Raw genomic sequence first — 14,962 nt, forward strand, 5'->3', positions numbered from 1 at the left:
AGAGCTTCTCTATCTATACAGCGATTAAGTTTTTGATTATCTGTATTTTTCGAAAGCAATAATAGCAAGGGTCATCATTTAAAAAAAAAAAAAAAAAAAAAAAAAAGTATTAACGATCAATTTTTGATAAAATCGACAACTCTCATTTTCAGGCAGTAATTCATACCAGCATTTTTTTTTCTCTGAAATGTTTCCGCTTAAACTATGAAATGCTGATTTTTTTATTTTATTTCATTAAAAGGCAGGGTTTTACGAATTACTACAAAAATTTTCAATATGAATCATTAATAAAACTATCTAGTTTCGCCAAAAAAAAAAATACCTGCTGTTTTCAGACAATTACTCGTCAGATGAGATAGTTTTTTGTTCATCGTACAATCAAACTGGCTTGACTATGAGTGACGAGAATGAAAAAAATAAAACCCAAAACGGTAAAATAAAAAAAAAAATAGTTAAAAGTCAAGCCCTGAGGTTGAAAGAACAATCGCAATTCAAGAATCGTCTCGTTTGATTGATTTTCTGAAACAAAAAAGATCGAAACTAGTCCGCGGGCGATTTCGCGAACCCGCCTTACTCGTTTTAGAAGTAAATAAAAGGGTTAAAAGGCAACGGAGGTTGGTGAATAGATAGAGAAGATACTAGGAGGAAAAATATGAGTAAGAAGAGATGCTCAGATTGTTGGATACAAAGCACCAAATAAGAGAGAAGTAAAGTTAGTATAAAGGAAGATAGTAGCATAGAACGAGAACGCTTACAAGCCCTCAGGGGCACATATGCGGCGGCGCATGACCCTCAATGTATCACGCGTATGTATCAACAACGGTGCTTCATTTCTGCAATCCTTCGCTCTCCAGATATATCACAATACAGCCTCATTTCCGGTGAACTCTACACCACACTAAACTCAGAAATAGATCACCGATGGTTCCACAAAATTACTTTGTTTTTTGTTTTATTTTTATTTATTGGAGGGTTTTATGAACGAACCTGAATACACAACAACAGAAACATGAAAAATGAGAATATCTATTTATGTCAACAAACCTGTTTAGTTTCATTTGGTTTACTTTAGTCATAAATTTATTTTTTTAAAAAATAACAAAATCTCAATAGTTTATGAAACAAAACCGCTAGAGAGGTATTCAATTGTGTCTCTACTTTGTTAACAATAAACAAATTTTATTACCGTTAACTAGGTTTGAATAAAATACCTGTTTTTTATTGTTCCAGTGCTTCTCAAGTAGAATAATAGTGCACTAATTATACTTTAATAGTATAAAATCTTTTCTAGTTAGAAAAAATAAAATAAAGAAAATGAAAATTGTCATTTACGGTAACTATTGTTTGAAAGTTTTTGACAAAATTTTTGTTTAAGGCTCAAAAAATTCCATTTTTTTTTTTTACTTCCTAAAATTTATGGAAAACTATTTTAAGATATCTTCTAAAAATTATAAATCAAAATTCTATTTCATTTTAATGTTATAAACAGTTAAGTGAGATAGGCTCTTTTATTCAAACGCTTCTAAAAAATGCAATCTTCAATTTTTTGAAAGGAGTGAGATTTATATAGAAGATATATGTATATAAAAAGCAAATTTTTATTGCTATTAATTTTCAAGAAAATTCTTCGAAAATTTCACAATACTTGTTTCAGAACATAGATAAGATGTTCTCATAATTTAAATGAGTCCCATACATTTCTTGTATGTTAACAAAATTTTTGAAAGTCACTAAAATAGAAAATTTAGAATACATAAAAAATACAATTGAGTTATATGAGTAAAATAATAATGATGTAATTAGATTAATCGACAATTTAAATTAATTAAAAAGTACACTTGATTAAACTGAAGTTGAATTGCACTCTTTACCAAGTATAAAAATGAAATAAAAATCGCTACAGCGTAGGATAATGACACGTGTTTTACATATTATAATAAAAAAAAGTAAGTTCAGGAATGGCTTTCTGTGGATAAAATCATTAGATTTTCTTGAACAAGAAATAAAAAGTGAAATTTTATCTATCTACTTTTATGAAGCTTGATAGCCTGTAACTTCCAACTGGGTTGATTTATAAACGAAGCACTAAAGACTTTATAGGCCATTCAGTTTTCTCCAGAATCAGTGATCAAGTTTTAATTGGTCAACCGTTAAATATTTATGGAACATTTTCTATTACTTCATCGACATAGAATACTTTAGAAACGTCTAGTAATTGAAATTAAAACTTTACATCTTAAACGGATAACATTTTTCGAACATCTATAATTTATACTATCGTTAAAGTTAAAAACTTATTATCGCTATATTCTGACTCTTGAGGAATATAAAATATTAAATTAAATTTTTTTTAATAATCATTGAAAAAATTTTTTATAATTTTATTATTTTTTTTTCAATAGAAGATTAAATTTGACATGAGAAAATCTTTAAGCTTTATAAGTCATAAGCTGAGATCACAAAAGTTGTAAAGTTTTTTTTTGTTCATCAGTTATATATATATATATAGCATATATATATATATATATATATATATATATATATATTAGTTATAAAAATAAAATAGTAAACTCGATAAACTTTAACTGGCGTTAACTTTCAAACAGAAATATCTTTACCGCGTCCTCGATTTCACATAATGTGAATTCTTTCCATGCATACACTTTTTTTAGTTTATTTTTTTCAATCCGTTTTATCCTGTCTAGTCTGCGTGAATTCGCATAGCCATCTGATTTTGTTTTGCTTTCTTTGGCAATTTTTCTGTGTTGTCACAATGCTGAATATAAAATTTAGCCGTGGGCACTTCTTTGGAATTTGCAAGCTGCTGGAGATTTTTATTGTCAATTCAGCTTTGAACCAACTATTGAAAATAATAAAATATATAATAGTCCATATATCTTACCCAAACATAAATTGGGAAAATAAAGGCCTATCAATTCAATAGAACACTGTATTCTATAAAATAAAAAAATATACTCTACACTAGGGTGTGCCAAAATTCAATTTCCGTCAAGAACCTTTTAAAATTGGAATTTTAAGTTCCACTTTTAACAGGAGCTGTATTTGGGCATTTGCTGAGATATTTTGGGTTGAAACGATTTATTTGATTTTCATAGAATTTTTAACAAAAGCTTTAGTTGGACATTTCCGCTAAAATTTTCGCATTTGGGCCGGAAGTGCCCAAACAAAGCTCCTGTTACAAATTCTATGAAAATCAAATAAATCTTCTCAACCCAAAATATCTCAGGAAATGCCCAAACACAGCTCCTGTTAAAAGTGGAACTCAAAATTCCAATTTTAAAAGGTTCTTCACGGAAATTTAATTTTGGCACATCCTACTCTACACTGTTTATATACTAGCAAAAAATATATCTAACACTCAATTTAAAATCCCCGATAAAAATAATAAAGTGCAGGTATGTTTGTATATTAATTTTGTAACCTGATAATTAATAATAATAATTATAAAAGTCTCTTTTGATCCTATTAACGGTACGTGGGAATCTCTCTGCTTGCAAGCATGACACAATGATATAACGCCTGTTGTATCTGTATCAAGTTGAATACCGGCGAGTCACGCGACATCTTTATCAGTAATTTTAAATCCTCTCAGATTTTCATTTAAACTAACTTCTCTTGCTTTTTAATAATAAATAAAATATAATTACGTTTATCAGAATTATTTTCATAGCTAAACAATGTATCTATTGTTTAATGTTATATAATCGTTCTTCATTTTACAATGTGTCTATATCTCAATCCAAAATAATTACATTTTTTGAGAGCACCAATAAGTTTCTTAAAAAATTATCTAACAATTAAATTTCATTTTTTTTCCCAAAAAATTTATCAAGAAATTTTTGTAATATTACTCAATATAAGTTTTTTTTTAACTATCCGAATTTTTCATGGTTAACATTACTTATATTAATTCTTATGCTGTGATCAAATCTTGGTTCCTTCATGTTACACAATTTTCCTCCAAGGAGAAATTACCCTATAGGATTAAAAGTAATAATAAGGTGCCAAACTAATTAAACGTAATTAACAATATTGTTCATCAATAAGAAAGTGAGCGGGAAATTTAAGTCGTAACTTTAAAGTCATAACACGAAAATTAAACTTCAATATAGCTCTCTTACAAATAACATTATAATACATAACAACGCTGTTGGATCTGCTGTGTGTAAACCTCTCATAACTTTTTAACTTAGATTATCAATACTATTTGAACTGATTTGGACCGAAAGATTTTGAGAAATAACAAATATAAAATTTTCAAAAAAATGTTTTTTTGGAATAAATTTTTAACAAATGTAACGATAAATTCCAAATCTAATTAGCTCTTAAACTTTGAAAATGATGTCGATTGCTGCAAGCCACATCAAAATCAGTTTATGCGTTGAAGAGAAAATCATGACGAAAAATTTTCAAAAAAAGTGATTTTTTAATTAATAATCTGGTTTTTTTTTTATTTTTCTATTGTTCTTACAATATCTCGTCGATTGCCAACATTTACGTCAGAATCGGTTGATTTGTTCGAAAGTTATTGCAGTTCAAATGTATTCAAAAAAGTATTGTACTAAATGCAAACTAGACTTTTGAGCTCAAAGAGCTCAAAAGCTTATAACAGTTCCATCGGTGCTTGGAGAGCTCAAAAACGTCGTTATAGCTAAAATTTGATGCGCTTCGCATTTGAAATTAGCGGGAAGCTGCAAGGATGACCTATTGGGTCAACCGTTTTACTAATTTTTTTTCGTCTAATCACCTAAGGAATATTAAAAATGTAGAAATTTATTGAAACAATGAAAAATAACATTTTTTTCATCACGGCCTTTTTGGTCATTTATAACCTTCAGCTTTAAAAATTAAACATATCAAACTTCTAGTTATGAACATTAAAAATTTTAAAAAGTTATTGATCTTAGGGTAAATGCACCAGTTGTTGACCGGTCCCAATTGTTTATCGGTCACCAATTAGTTGACCGATGTATATAAAAGTTAATTAATTATTATTTTACAAGGATTTTTTTTTTCTAAGTGTATTGATAAAACAAAATATGGCATTTAGTCATCATAATAAAAAATTACGCAATTTATTGCGCAGTGATTACAGTTTTAAAAAAATATTTTATGTTTGTTTACAACACGAACAGCCATAAACCGGTCAAAAATAACTAGCGTACAATTGGAGAGTGAGTGCATTTCATCATTAATTTAGTGATATTAATTGAGATAATATAAAATATGTTAGTTTTATTATGTTAATTAAAGATCAGATTCCAACTTTTGTGAAAAAATAAAGTTAAATTATAAGTTTTAATATTATTTTAAAACCGGTCAGCTATTGGATCCGTCAAAGGCTAATTACCCAGTAAAAAATTCATTCGGTCATTTACTGGACCCCCTGATTTTATCACGATCCAATTAATGACCGTATATTTAAAATATAAACTTCTTAACCTCAAAATTCAATCTGTCAAGTTTTTAGAGCACTTAAGTCATTCAATGTTTTGTTAAATGTTTTTTAAAAATAAACATAATTATAAAATGTATATTTATAATTAAACAATAATACTTAAAATCTTTTTTGGTTAGTAAATTTTATTTTGTTGTAATTTTTCTACGGTTATTAAAGAACAAATTATTGGAAGAAGAAAAAATTGCCAAACAATTAAAAAAAAGAGATTTGTAAGCTTGTAAAAAAGCTTTAATTGAAAAAAAGAAGAAAACAAAAATCTCAAATGAATCAAGAATTATCGTCATCAGAATACATTTGTGATTATTTGTGATCTAAAAAAATATGATTTTAGATTAATTATTACTATTATTTATATTATTTTATAAAAAGGTACGATTTAAAATTATACTGTAAGTTTAGCTCAAAGTACAATGTCTGAGAAAGATGAAGTTAATACTTCAAAAGTTCTGAAAAATTCAATTACATAAGGTAAAAGCCCCAATTATTGACGCTATAAGAGACAAAGTTATGATTTCATTTTTTTTAAGCAATCAAATATAAATATCGATGAATTTTGTTTGAGGTAATGTCTTCAGTAATGTTTTAACTAATCAATTTCTTTTTTTAAAATGATAATCAGTGATATTTACTAATTAATTTTAAATAATTAAATATATGATCTGGATACACCAATTATTGACGGGTTAAAAAACTGATTGATCTAATTATTGACGTACTGTAACCCCAATTATTGACGTCCCTACTGCACATGCGTCGAATCATTTGGTTATATTGTTATTTATCAAAAACTTGATATAAAGTAATCAGTATTATTAAAGTTAATTAATAATAATTTCTATGAATGAATAATTATTATGAAAAATATAACAATTTATTTAAAAACTTATTTAACACTAAAACACGCCAAGTTATTTGACAGTTAAAAGCCTTGAATATAATCGCGTATATAACGTATTTTATACTTAATTTAAAAAAAAAAGGCGTCATAGCGCTGTCGACTGGCTGTCAATATGGGATTCACCATAAAAATTATGAACTAGTTATTGACTCCCATTATTTAAATATCATAAAGCATACAATTAATTTCGATTATTTAATTTTATAAATATTTCATATATTGTTAATTAAAAAAAAAATAGATCATATAATTACATGAAAAAATTAATTTAAACTCGGCAGTTAAAAAAAATGCTTTTCTAACCAAAGTTGTTAAGAAAATAGAGGCTCGTAAGCTGATTTGATGAACTGGCGCTAACTTTATTTTTTTTTAATATTTTGAACTGAATGTGTTTTTTTCAATTTTTTAATTAATTAGAATTTAATAAAAATTTATTTGATCGTTATTCTTATTACAGATAATGTAATATATTTAAAAATAATTTAGGATGTCAATATTTAGACCCCCGTCAATAATTGGGGCTTTTACCTTATATGTAGTTTATAAAATTACTTATGTTTATTTCAGCGGTCAATTAATTGGAGAATGGTCGGTCATTTATTAGGTTTCCTCGGTTAATAATTGGTGATTTTAGTATTTCGACACTTAAATAACAAAATTAATATAATTTTGTTAATTTTTATTATAAATAGTTGTTAATTATTATCAATCAAGTATTTAAATTTAATAAAATCCATTACAAATTGTCTTTAATAAGTTAATAGTTTTTTTTATAGCTTAGTACAAAAAAAGAAAACCTTAATCGGTCAATAATTGGTTCATTTACCCTAGTGAGTTTTAAAAAATTTAAGTTTTTATCAAATTTTGACGTTTTGAAGTCCTATTTTCGTAAATTTTCTATTTCTATAATCGGAAGTTCAAAACTTTCAATTTTTTATAAGCGGGAAGTTAAAAAATGAACTTGAAATTTTCTCATATACACCCTTACGGATTTGATAAATTTTTTTTTTGTAACTCCTGCTTCCAAAGTTCAACATTCGAGCCTTGCTTAGCAAACGCAAAGTTGCGTATTCTCGTGATGGTTACATACACTAAAGTAGCGTGCGAGAAAGTAGGCGGAGTCAAACTTTCCAACTGCTTGACCGTGCGGGAATGAAAATTAACTACAATAAATGTATAAGATTCATAGAATGTCCGCCACTACCACTACAAATCAAACTATCAAGCATACTGAGACTAATTCTAGCGCCTGCGCATACCAAATAACCACACATGAATAGCAGCTTGTCGATCATATGTTCAACTCTGTGCAACTACTAACCATAACTGCGTGTATTATTTATAATTTTTTTATAACTGATATAGTTCAGCTAATTACAATATTTCTTTGTAAATAATAATTTCTTTCTGTTGAACCTTGAAAGCAGTCATTACAAAAAATATTGTTCGATACATATGTCCCAACTGAGGCATTCACAGGGCTTAATTGAGACACTCGCCAAAAGAAACGATACGTTTACAATGAGACCGAGTACACTTACCCCCACTCGCCTAACGGCTCGTGGTATAATCTGCGTACTCGGCCCCATTGTAAACGCACCGTTTCTTAGACTCATGTCTCAATTTTTAAGCCCTGGGAATGCCTCACTTCGCACATATGTATCGAAAATATCTATTTTTTTAGGGCTAAAAAGGCATACATGAAAATAATTCTATTTTCCATTTTTACAGTAAATTATTACATTCCTGTATTAACTTGATTGCGATGAGTAACACTAATTATTATATCATAATAAATTTAAACAAAAAATATCTAGCAAGCAAACAAGCAAAAATTCCAAGCTAATGTATAAAAATAAAAAAATATAGTTACGGATGGGAGACTCGACGGTGAAGATTTCTCATTGACATCGAAGTCCTTGTCCTTGTTCTGGTGGAGCTGGATGATGGTATTCCGTTATTGCTGAGGTTATTATTATTGTTACTTGCGATAGAGTTGGAGGTGGAAGTGGAGGTAGAAACGGAGACGGTGGAGGTTATGGGGTTGGAAGTTGGAGCTAGTGTGATGTTAGAACTTATAGAGTTGGTGGTGCTGTTGGAAATGTTGTTATTATTGGAATTAGAATTCGTGTTGGTACTGGTGAAGGTGTTTGAGATCACACTCGGGTTTGGGGTTGTGTGACGCGTGGCAGGGGAGACATCATGCTCCCCCGTGGCCACGGCCACCCCCGTTAACCCCGAGGTAGCCAGCACTGGGTGACGATTTAAGCGGCCGGTCAAAGCCGCACCACCAAGACGACGAACGAGTACGCGAACTAATCGACGCGCCAAGCGCGCACCCGCGGCGCCCACCCCCACGCTGACGATACCCTGGCCCACCCCCCCTGTTTAAGGGGGTGGTGGCGCGGCACGCACGCGAGTACCAGCTGTTAATGTACGATCGACGAGGATCAAGAGTCCGCGTGCTGACGACGTCTTCCTGTCTTACGTCTTCTTGATTTTTATTTTATAAAGCACTTAAGAAGTGTCTACAGTCAACACTCACTGTCACTTTTTTTATTTTATTATATATTTATGCACTAGCGTTACTGCACACACAAATCCTTAGATACATCGATTTATTGTTCCACGGTGACACTGAAGCAGGTAAAAGTCCTGAAATGATAAGATTTCTGTGTTAAAATGATAAAATGGAATTTACTCTTATTATATATATTTATTTTATAAGATTCATGGATGACATAAGGGGGTTGATATGGGTGTTGACAGTTTTTCTTTCTTTCTGGTTCAGAGCTTCCAAGCTGTGATTTGATTTACATTTTATGAAAATATGCTTTTTTTCTAATTCAAGATTGATAGTCTTTAACTTGTCACATTGAATATTTTATTTATCTTGGTTTTACGCTGGATTTTACTACATTTTTTTAACTGAATTTTCCTTCTGGTGATAAAAGTCAAAGGGAATGTTTTTGATGGGTGTTTTTACGGTAAAATCAAAGTAAAACATGGGAGTAATAGCTCCCATCATGATTTATTTTTTTTTTTTTTACTTTAATTTTTTTCTTACTTTACTACTATATAGTTAAATTGTTGATACTAGCAACCAGCAGTCATTATATAACTCCTGAGAATTACGAATAATGAATAAAAAAAAACTTTAGGTTAATGATTTTTCGATATTTTTAATCAGAACATACATAGTTTGAGTAGTTTTGATAAAAATTTAAGAAATTATAATGCGATATCAATAATTTTAGGGGAATTGTGACGGAAAAACTTATATAACCTACAAACTATTCACAACTACTCGGAAAACTTGAGATAAAAAATTGATTATCAGTAAAAAATATATAAAATTGTAAAAAGGCATCATCAAAAATCAAAACAAAATTTAACGATGGAAATTCCTCTCAAAATCAAAATATGCTCATCATGAAATTTTCCTTATTTTCTTTACTATTTATTATTTTGAGTTTTACTTATATACCGTAATCTGGTTTTTACAAGACTGATATCCCCACTCTTTTTTGGGGAATCAACTATATCTCCACTCTTTATTGCGGCTGTGGACCGACTTGTGTCTTCTGTACCGTATTCACCCTGATGATCTTCACCACTCGGCTATTGGAACAGTAACATGGGAAAACCACAGAGAAAACCCATGTTAGTACAGTCGGAGCTGGGTTAAGTCTACAGTGATTGATAAGAAACTCTTCTTTTTCGATCACTGGAGCATTAGGCCCCTCTCCTAGTGTACAGAGATCTCTCGCGCTAGCCAACGCCGACGAGAGTGGTCACCCATTCAAGTTGTTGAATGGGTGACCACTCAATGATTGCCGTGTTTTGAATGCTAGTATCTGTTCGCATTCACCAGCTAACTAGTGTTCAAGTTCGATGGTTACCCATCGACCTAACTCTCCAGGGACGATCTGTCCCAAATTGTTAGTGAAGATGGAATATTACCAACCACTTGAATTAGATTTATACAAGCAGAAAAAAAAAAAAAATGACCGTAAAGGCAGGAACGGGTTAAAAAAGAATTATATTATCACGGTCGGAAAAATTAGTAGAAGTTCATATTTAAATTTCAAAAAAAAAATCAAGTAAAAATGATCACTTATATATAATAAAGTACAATATTTAAAACTTTCGAAGTGATGAACCTCAAAACATATCAACAAACCAAACGTCATTATTCGAAGAAATAGGAATCGATAAATGTAAGGCAATTTTTTTTCTAGATATAAATCCACGAAAATATATCTCGAATTATGAACCTAATATGATAAATACAAGCCATATATTGCTCGTGACTGCAAAATATATTTATTCTTTTTTGTACAGAAATTTATATCCGATTGTTTTTATCATAGCATAACACCGATAAAGACATAATTCGAACGAAAAGTAAAGAATAAAAATGCAAAGTAATGAGTGAGGTTACTCGATAAGACAAAGTAAAGTGAAAATGTTTATACGGGCATCAAAAAGTGATATAAAAGACAAAGATAAACCATTGTGAGAGAATGACTTTTCACCTAGATCGTAAAAATGACATCTGCGGATTACGACTAGTACTACTGTACGATTTGAATCAGACAAACATATATATATATATATATATATATATATATATATATATATATGTAGATAAAAAAAATATCATATAGATCGCAGAAAGTTGGTTCGGTGAATAAAAACGTGACTTTTCGTTTGTGGATCAATTCAACTTTATTAAAAACGGCATTGAGCTGTGGGACGAGCTAGTGAGTCTATATCTCTTTCGTTCAACTACGTATCGACTGCGGAAATATATATTTCAATGCAGACTTTCGATACGATACACGTATCGCGTGGCACAGCTACGAATATTTATTATATTCACGTTGAGAGTGATAGAAAAGTTACTAAAAAATAAAAATAAAATAAGTAAATAAATTACAAAAAAAAAAAAAATAATTAAGAGGAAGAAAAAAATTCACTCACTGAAAAAAGTATAAAATGAAAAAAATATGTGGGCAAAAAATTTGTCCCCATAACAGACGGTAATCCAGATAAATTTAGCGTTATCAATGTAGTACTCGTGAGTAGTCAGAATGAAATTCAAAACGTTAAACAAACTTTTAAACTCGAGTTACTATAATTCTATCTCGTTTTCAGCATCCATCCATCATCTAGTGCAGTCTCATGTACACTATACCGGAGCCATAGTAAAGTGAAAAAAATTCGAATAGGAGTAGTGTTGATAGTATATACATATACAGCCGAGCGAAGTGTATTTCTACCCGTTATTATTATGCCTCTGAGTACCTTACCCTTATATTTATACATATATATATATTATATTAGAGTGTTTCAAAAAAACAAACTATTTTTTTTTTTTTCGAAGAACTTTGAAAATTCTTCAGAGTATCCCTAATCGAAGACATTGTAAAAATCTCAGCCCTTAATATTAATGTATAGAGGTGGCTGTAATTAATTTTTTATTTCAATTTAAATGACAGAAAAAAATTTTTTTTTACTTTTGAATTTTGCTAGTCAACAACGAAGCATTTTATAGCTATGATCGATACATATTCTTGTAGGAAATTTAACGATCTACAAAAATTGTTTGAATGAATATATGCGTACGGAGAACCATTTCGGAGTTATCAGGCCTTAAACATCGAACTGTTTAAAAAAATAATAATATTTATTTATAAATACGAAAAATCGACTTAAATCACTTAAATAAACAATATTATATATCAAAAAATTAAAATGATAAATTTATGATAAAATTTCATGAATTACGAAGTTATAATTTTTCACTATTTTTAAAAAATTTTTTGCTTTTTTAAAAATAAATTATAAACATGAAAAAGAAAATTATTTATTAATTGATAAAATTTATGAATTATCATATTTTTTAAATTGTCATCTACTGTTATTAACGAAATAGTTTTAAAAATTCTAGGTTATGTAATTTAACTCAGTGCTATATAGTTACATAGTACTTCAATTGAACAATCAATTTTTATTGAATTGTTAGTATGATTTTTATAGAAATGATAATACATTAATTATTTCCGCTTTCTGCCGTCACAAACCTGTCTCTCTCAGAGCTTTTTTATCTTACATTACTTCGTAGTAAAACAAGGTAATTGTTAATGTTTTAAACTAAAATTAGTTTAATATTATATTTAATTTATTTATAATTATTTGTAATTGTGTTTATAAAATCTCATTGTTAAGCTTAAGATGGAGAAGCAAATTTATTCAATTGGTTATCAAATTACAAAATTTGTAGGAAGCAAACTGCCGAGCTTAAAAGAGGTTATGTCTCTTTCCTTTCATTATCATTGTTCTCAAAGCTTGACTATTAAGAAAAGTGCATTAATTACGGTTGAGAATGTATTCGATTTATGGTCTGAAGCTGGAATTCCGACTTGTGCGAAAAATTCTGCAGTAAGAAAACTCATTCGCCATCACACTGTTTGGAAAAATTTGCTAAAAAATAAAAATCAAAAGCTGTCATCTACTCAAAAAAAAAAAGTTTCTATTTTTTGTGCCGATATTGAGAAATTATTCGACATAGCACATCACAAAGTAATGAAACTCATTAATGAAAGTCAAAAGTTATTTTTGCAAGGCCAAAGACAGTCAAATCGACGAGGTTTTCTCCATATTAATCCTCCAGTAAAAACGGTAGCTAATAATATTGATGAAGATAGAATTGGTGAGTGGTTTTTATTTTTAATTGTCACCTAGGGTAAATAGCACAAAAATCTTAAAAAAATAGTCATTTATAAACCTAGCATTATTTCATTTCCACAAAATTTTTTAAAGATAATTTTATTATCAGCAAAAAAATTACGTATCTTCTTACTGATTTTTTATGCACGAAGTATTTATTGAATTCTAACAATTGAATAAAATTATGTTTTTAAACGTTTTTTTTTTCAGTATTACCTTTCCTTAAATTGGTCAGTAATTATTTTGATTATTTTTAGTTATTCTTGAATACAAGTTAAATGTTTAACATTTTTCTTTTTTATTTTTATAAAATTAATTACAAATCCTGACTAACTTGAATGTCTCACACTTATAAGTGATTTAAGTCGATCTTTCGTATTTATAAATAAATATTATTATTTTTTTAAACAGTTCGATGTTTAAGGCCTGATAACTCCGAAATTGTTCTCCGTACGCATATATTCATTCAGACAATTTTTGTAGATCGTTAAATTTCCTACAAGAATATGTATCGATCATAGCTATAAAATGCTTTGTTGTTGACTAGCAAAATTCAAAAGTAAAAAAAAATTTTTTTCTATGTTATTTAAATGGAAATAAAAAATTAATTACAGCCACCTCTATACATTAATATTAAGGGCTGAGATTTTTACAATGTCTTCGATTAGGGATACTCTGAAGAATTTTCAAAGTTCTTCGAAAAAAAAAAAATAGTTTGTTTTTTTGAAACACTCTAATATATATATATATATATATATATATATATATATATATATATATATTAGGGTGCTTCATTTGAGACGACTATTTTTTTTTCTCACTCCATTGACGAAATATTGTTCTGAACATAGAAAAAAAATTCTCACCAAGGGATAGTTCTTAATTTCAATTTTAAGTACTCGCTGGATGAATTTAAAGTTTTCCCATATAATTAACCCGTTAAAATAATTTTTTTTGCTTAAATTATCTATAGCATAGCGACATTTCATGATATTCATTTGACCATGAGCAGAAGTTGTAGAGGAATCCTTCCTCTTTAAAAGCTCTGACAGCTCATTTCCAACTTATGAGTTACCTCGCCAGTAAAAAATTGTACATTCGATTTTTGCTCAAAAGTCGTGGTTTTTTTATTTTTTCTCCTAAACTATTGATCTGACACCTAAATTGCAAAGGACCTTTTTTGTAAAAAATTCAATTTTCTATAAGATAGAATGATAGCTGAATCCTTTCAATAAATTGCCTCTGAGATAAATTTCATTAATTGAGATTTTTTTAATTTTTAAACGTTAACGGGGCACTGGGCTAATTAACGTTCAGATTTAGATTCAGTAAATTAAAATACAAAAGAATCATACTTGATCCGGGTCCACAAGAATTTTTTCATCGCCGTGACTGCAGTTTTATGCAATTTTTTGGGGTTTTTTGCATTATGCTTAAAATTGGAGGGTTACCGGGTCAAACGGACTTGAAATTCGGATTCAGTGGGTCAATATTCATTTCGATAGGTAGGTGCAATCCAAAGTACATACCACTTTTTTTTGTGTGCCGGAGTTATGTATGATCATATATTTTGAATATATTCTAAGTAACAACTATATTTATTAGAATATTTGTCAGACAATTAAAAATTTTAAAAATTTATGCATTATAACGATATCACAATATTTGATTATAAAAATATACAATGTTATAATTTTTTTTATCAACTTTTGTTTTATTAAAAAGTATAAAAATTACGATAAAATAGTGTCATTTATTGTTTTCTTGTAATTAATGAAATTTATCTCAGAGGCAATTTATTGAAAGGGTTCAGCTATCAATCTATCTTATAGAAAATTGAATTCTTT

General features: G+C 28.8%; 1 protein-coding gene across 7 annotated transcripts in view; it reads right to left on the bottom strand.

Annotated features, from left to right (window-relative positions):
* Positions 1 to 14,962, bottom strand: part of LOC123264105 (potassium/sodium hyperpolarization-activated cyclic nucleotide-gated channel 2) — a 251,655-nt gene that overhangs the window by 233,826 nt on the left and 2,867 nt on the right. For all 7 annotated transcript variants that reach the window (XM_044727188.1, XM_044727187.1, XM_044727191.1 and 4 more), the window contains exon 2: positions 8,254 to 9,035. In XM_044727188.1, coding sequence (XP_044583123.1) covers positions 8,254 to 8,291 — 38 coding nt within the window. In that variant the 5' untranslated portion in view covers positions 8,292 to 9,035. The remainder of the gene's footprint in view (positions 1 to 8,253; positions 9,036 to 14,962) is intronic.

Source organism: Cotesia glomerata, linkage group LG4 (assembly GCF_020080835.1).
Source record: "Cotesia glomerata isolate CgM1 linkage group LG4, MPM_Cglom_v2.3, whole genome shotgun sequence".
Taxonomy (NCBI): domain Eukaryota; kingdom Metazoa; phylum Arthropoda; class Insecta; order Hymenoptera; family Braconidae; genus Cotesia; species Cotesia glomerata.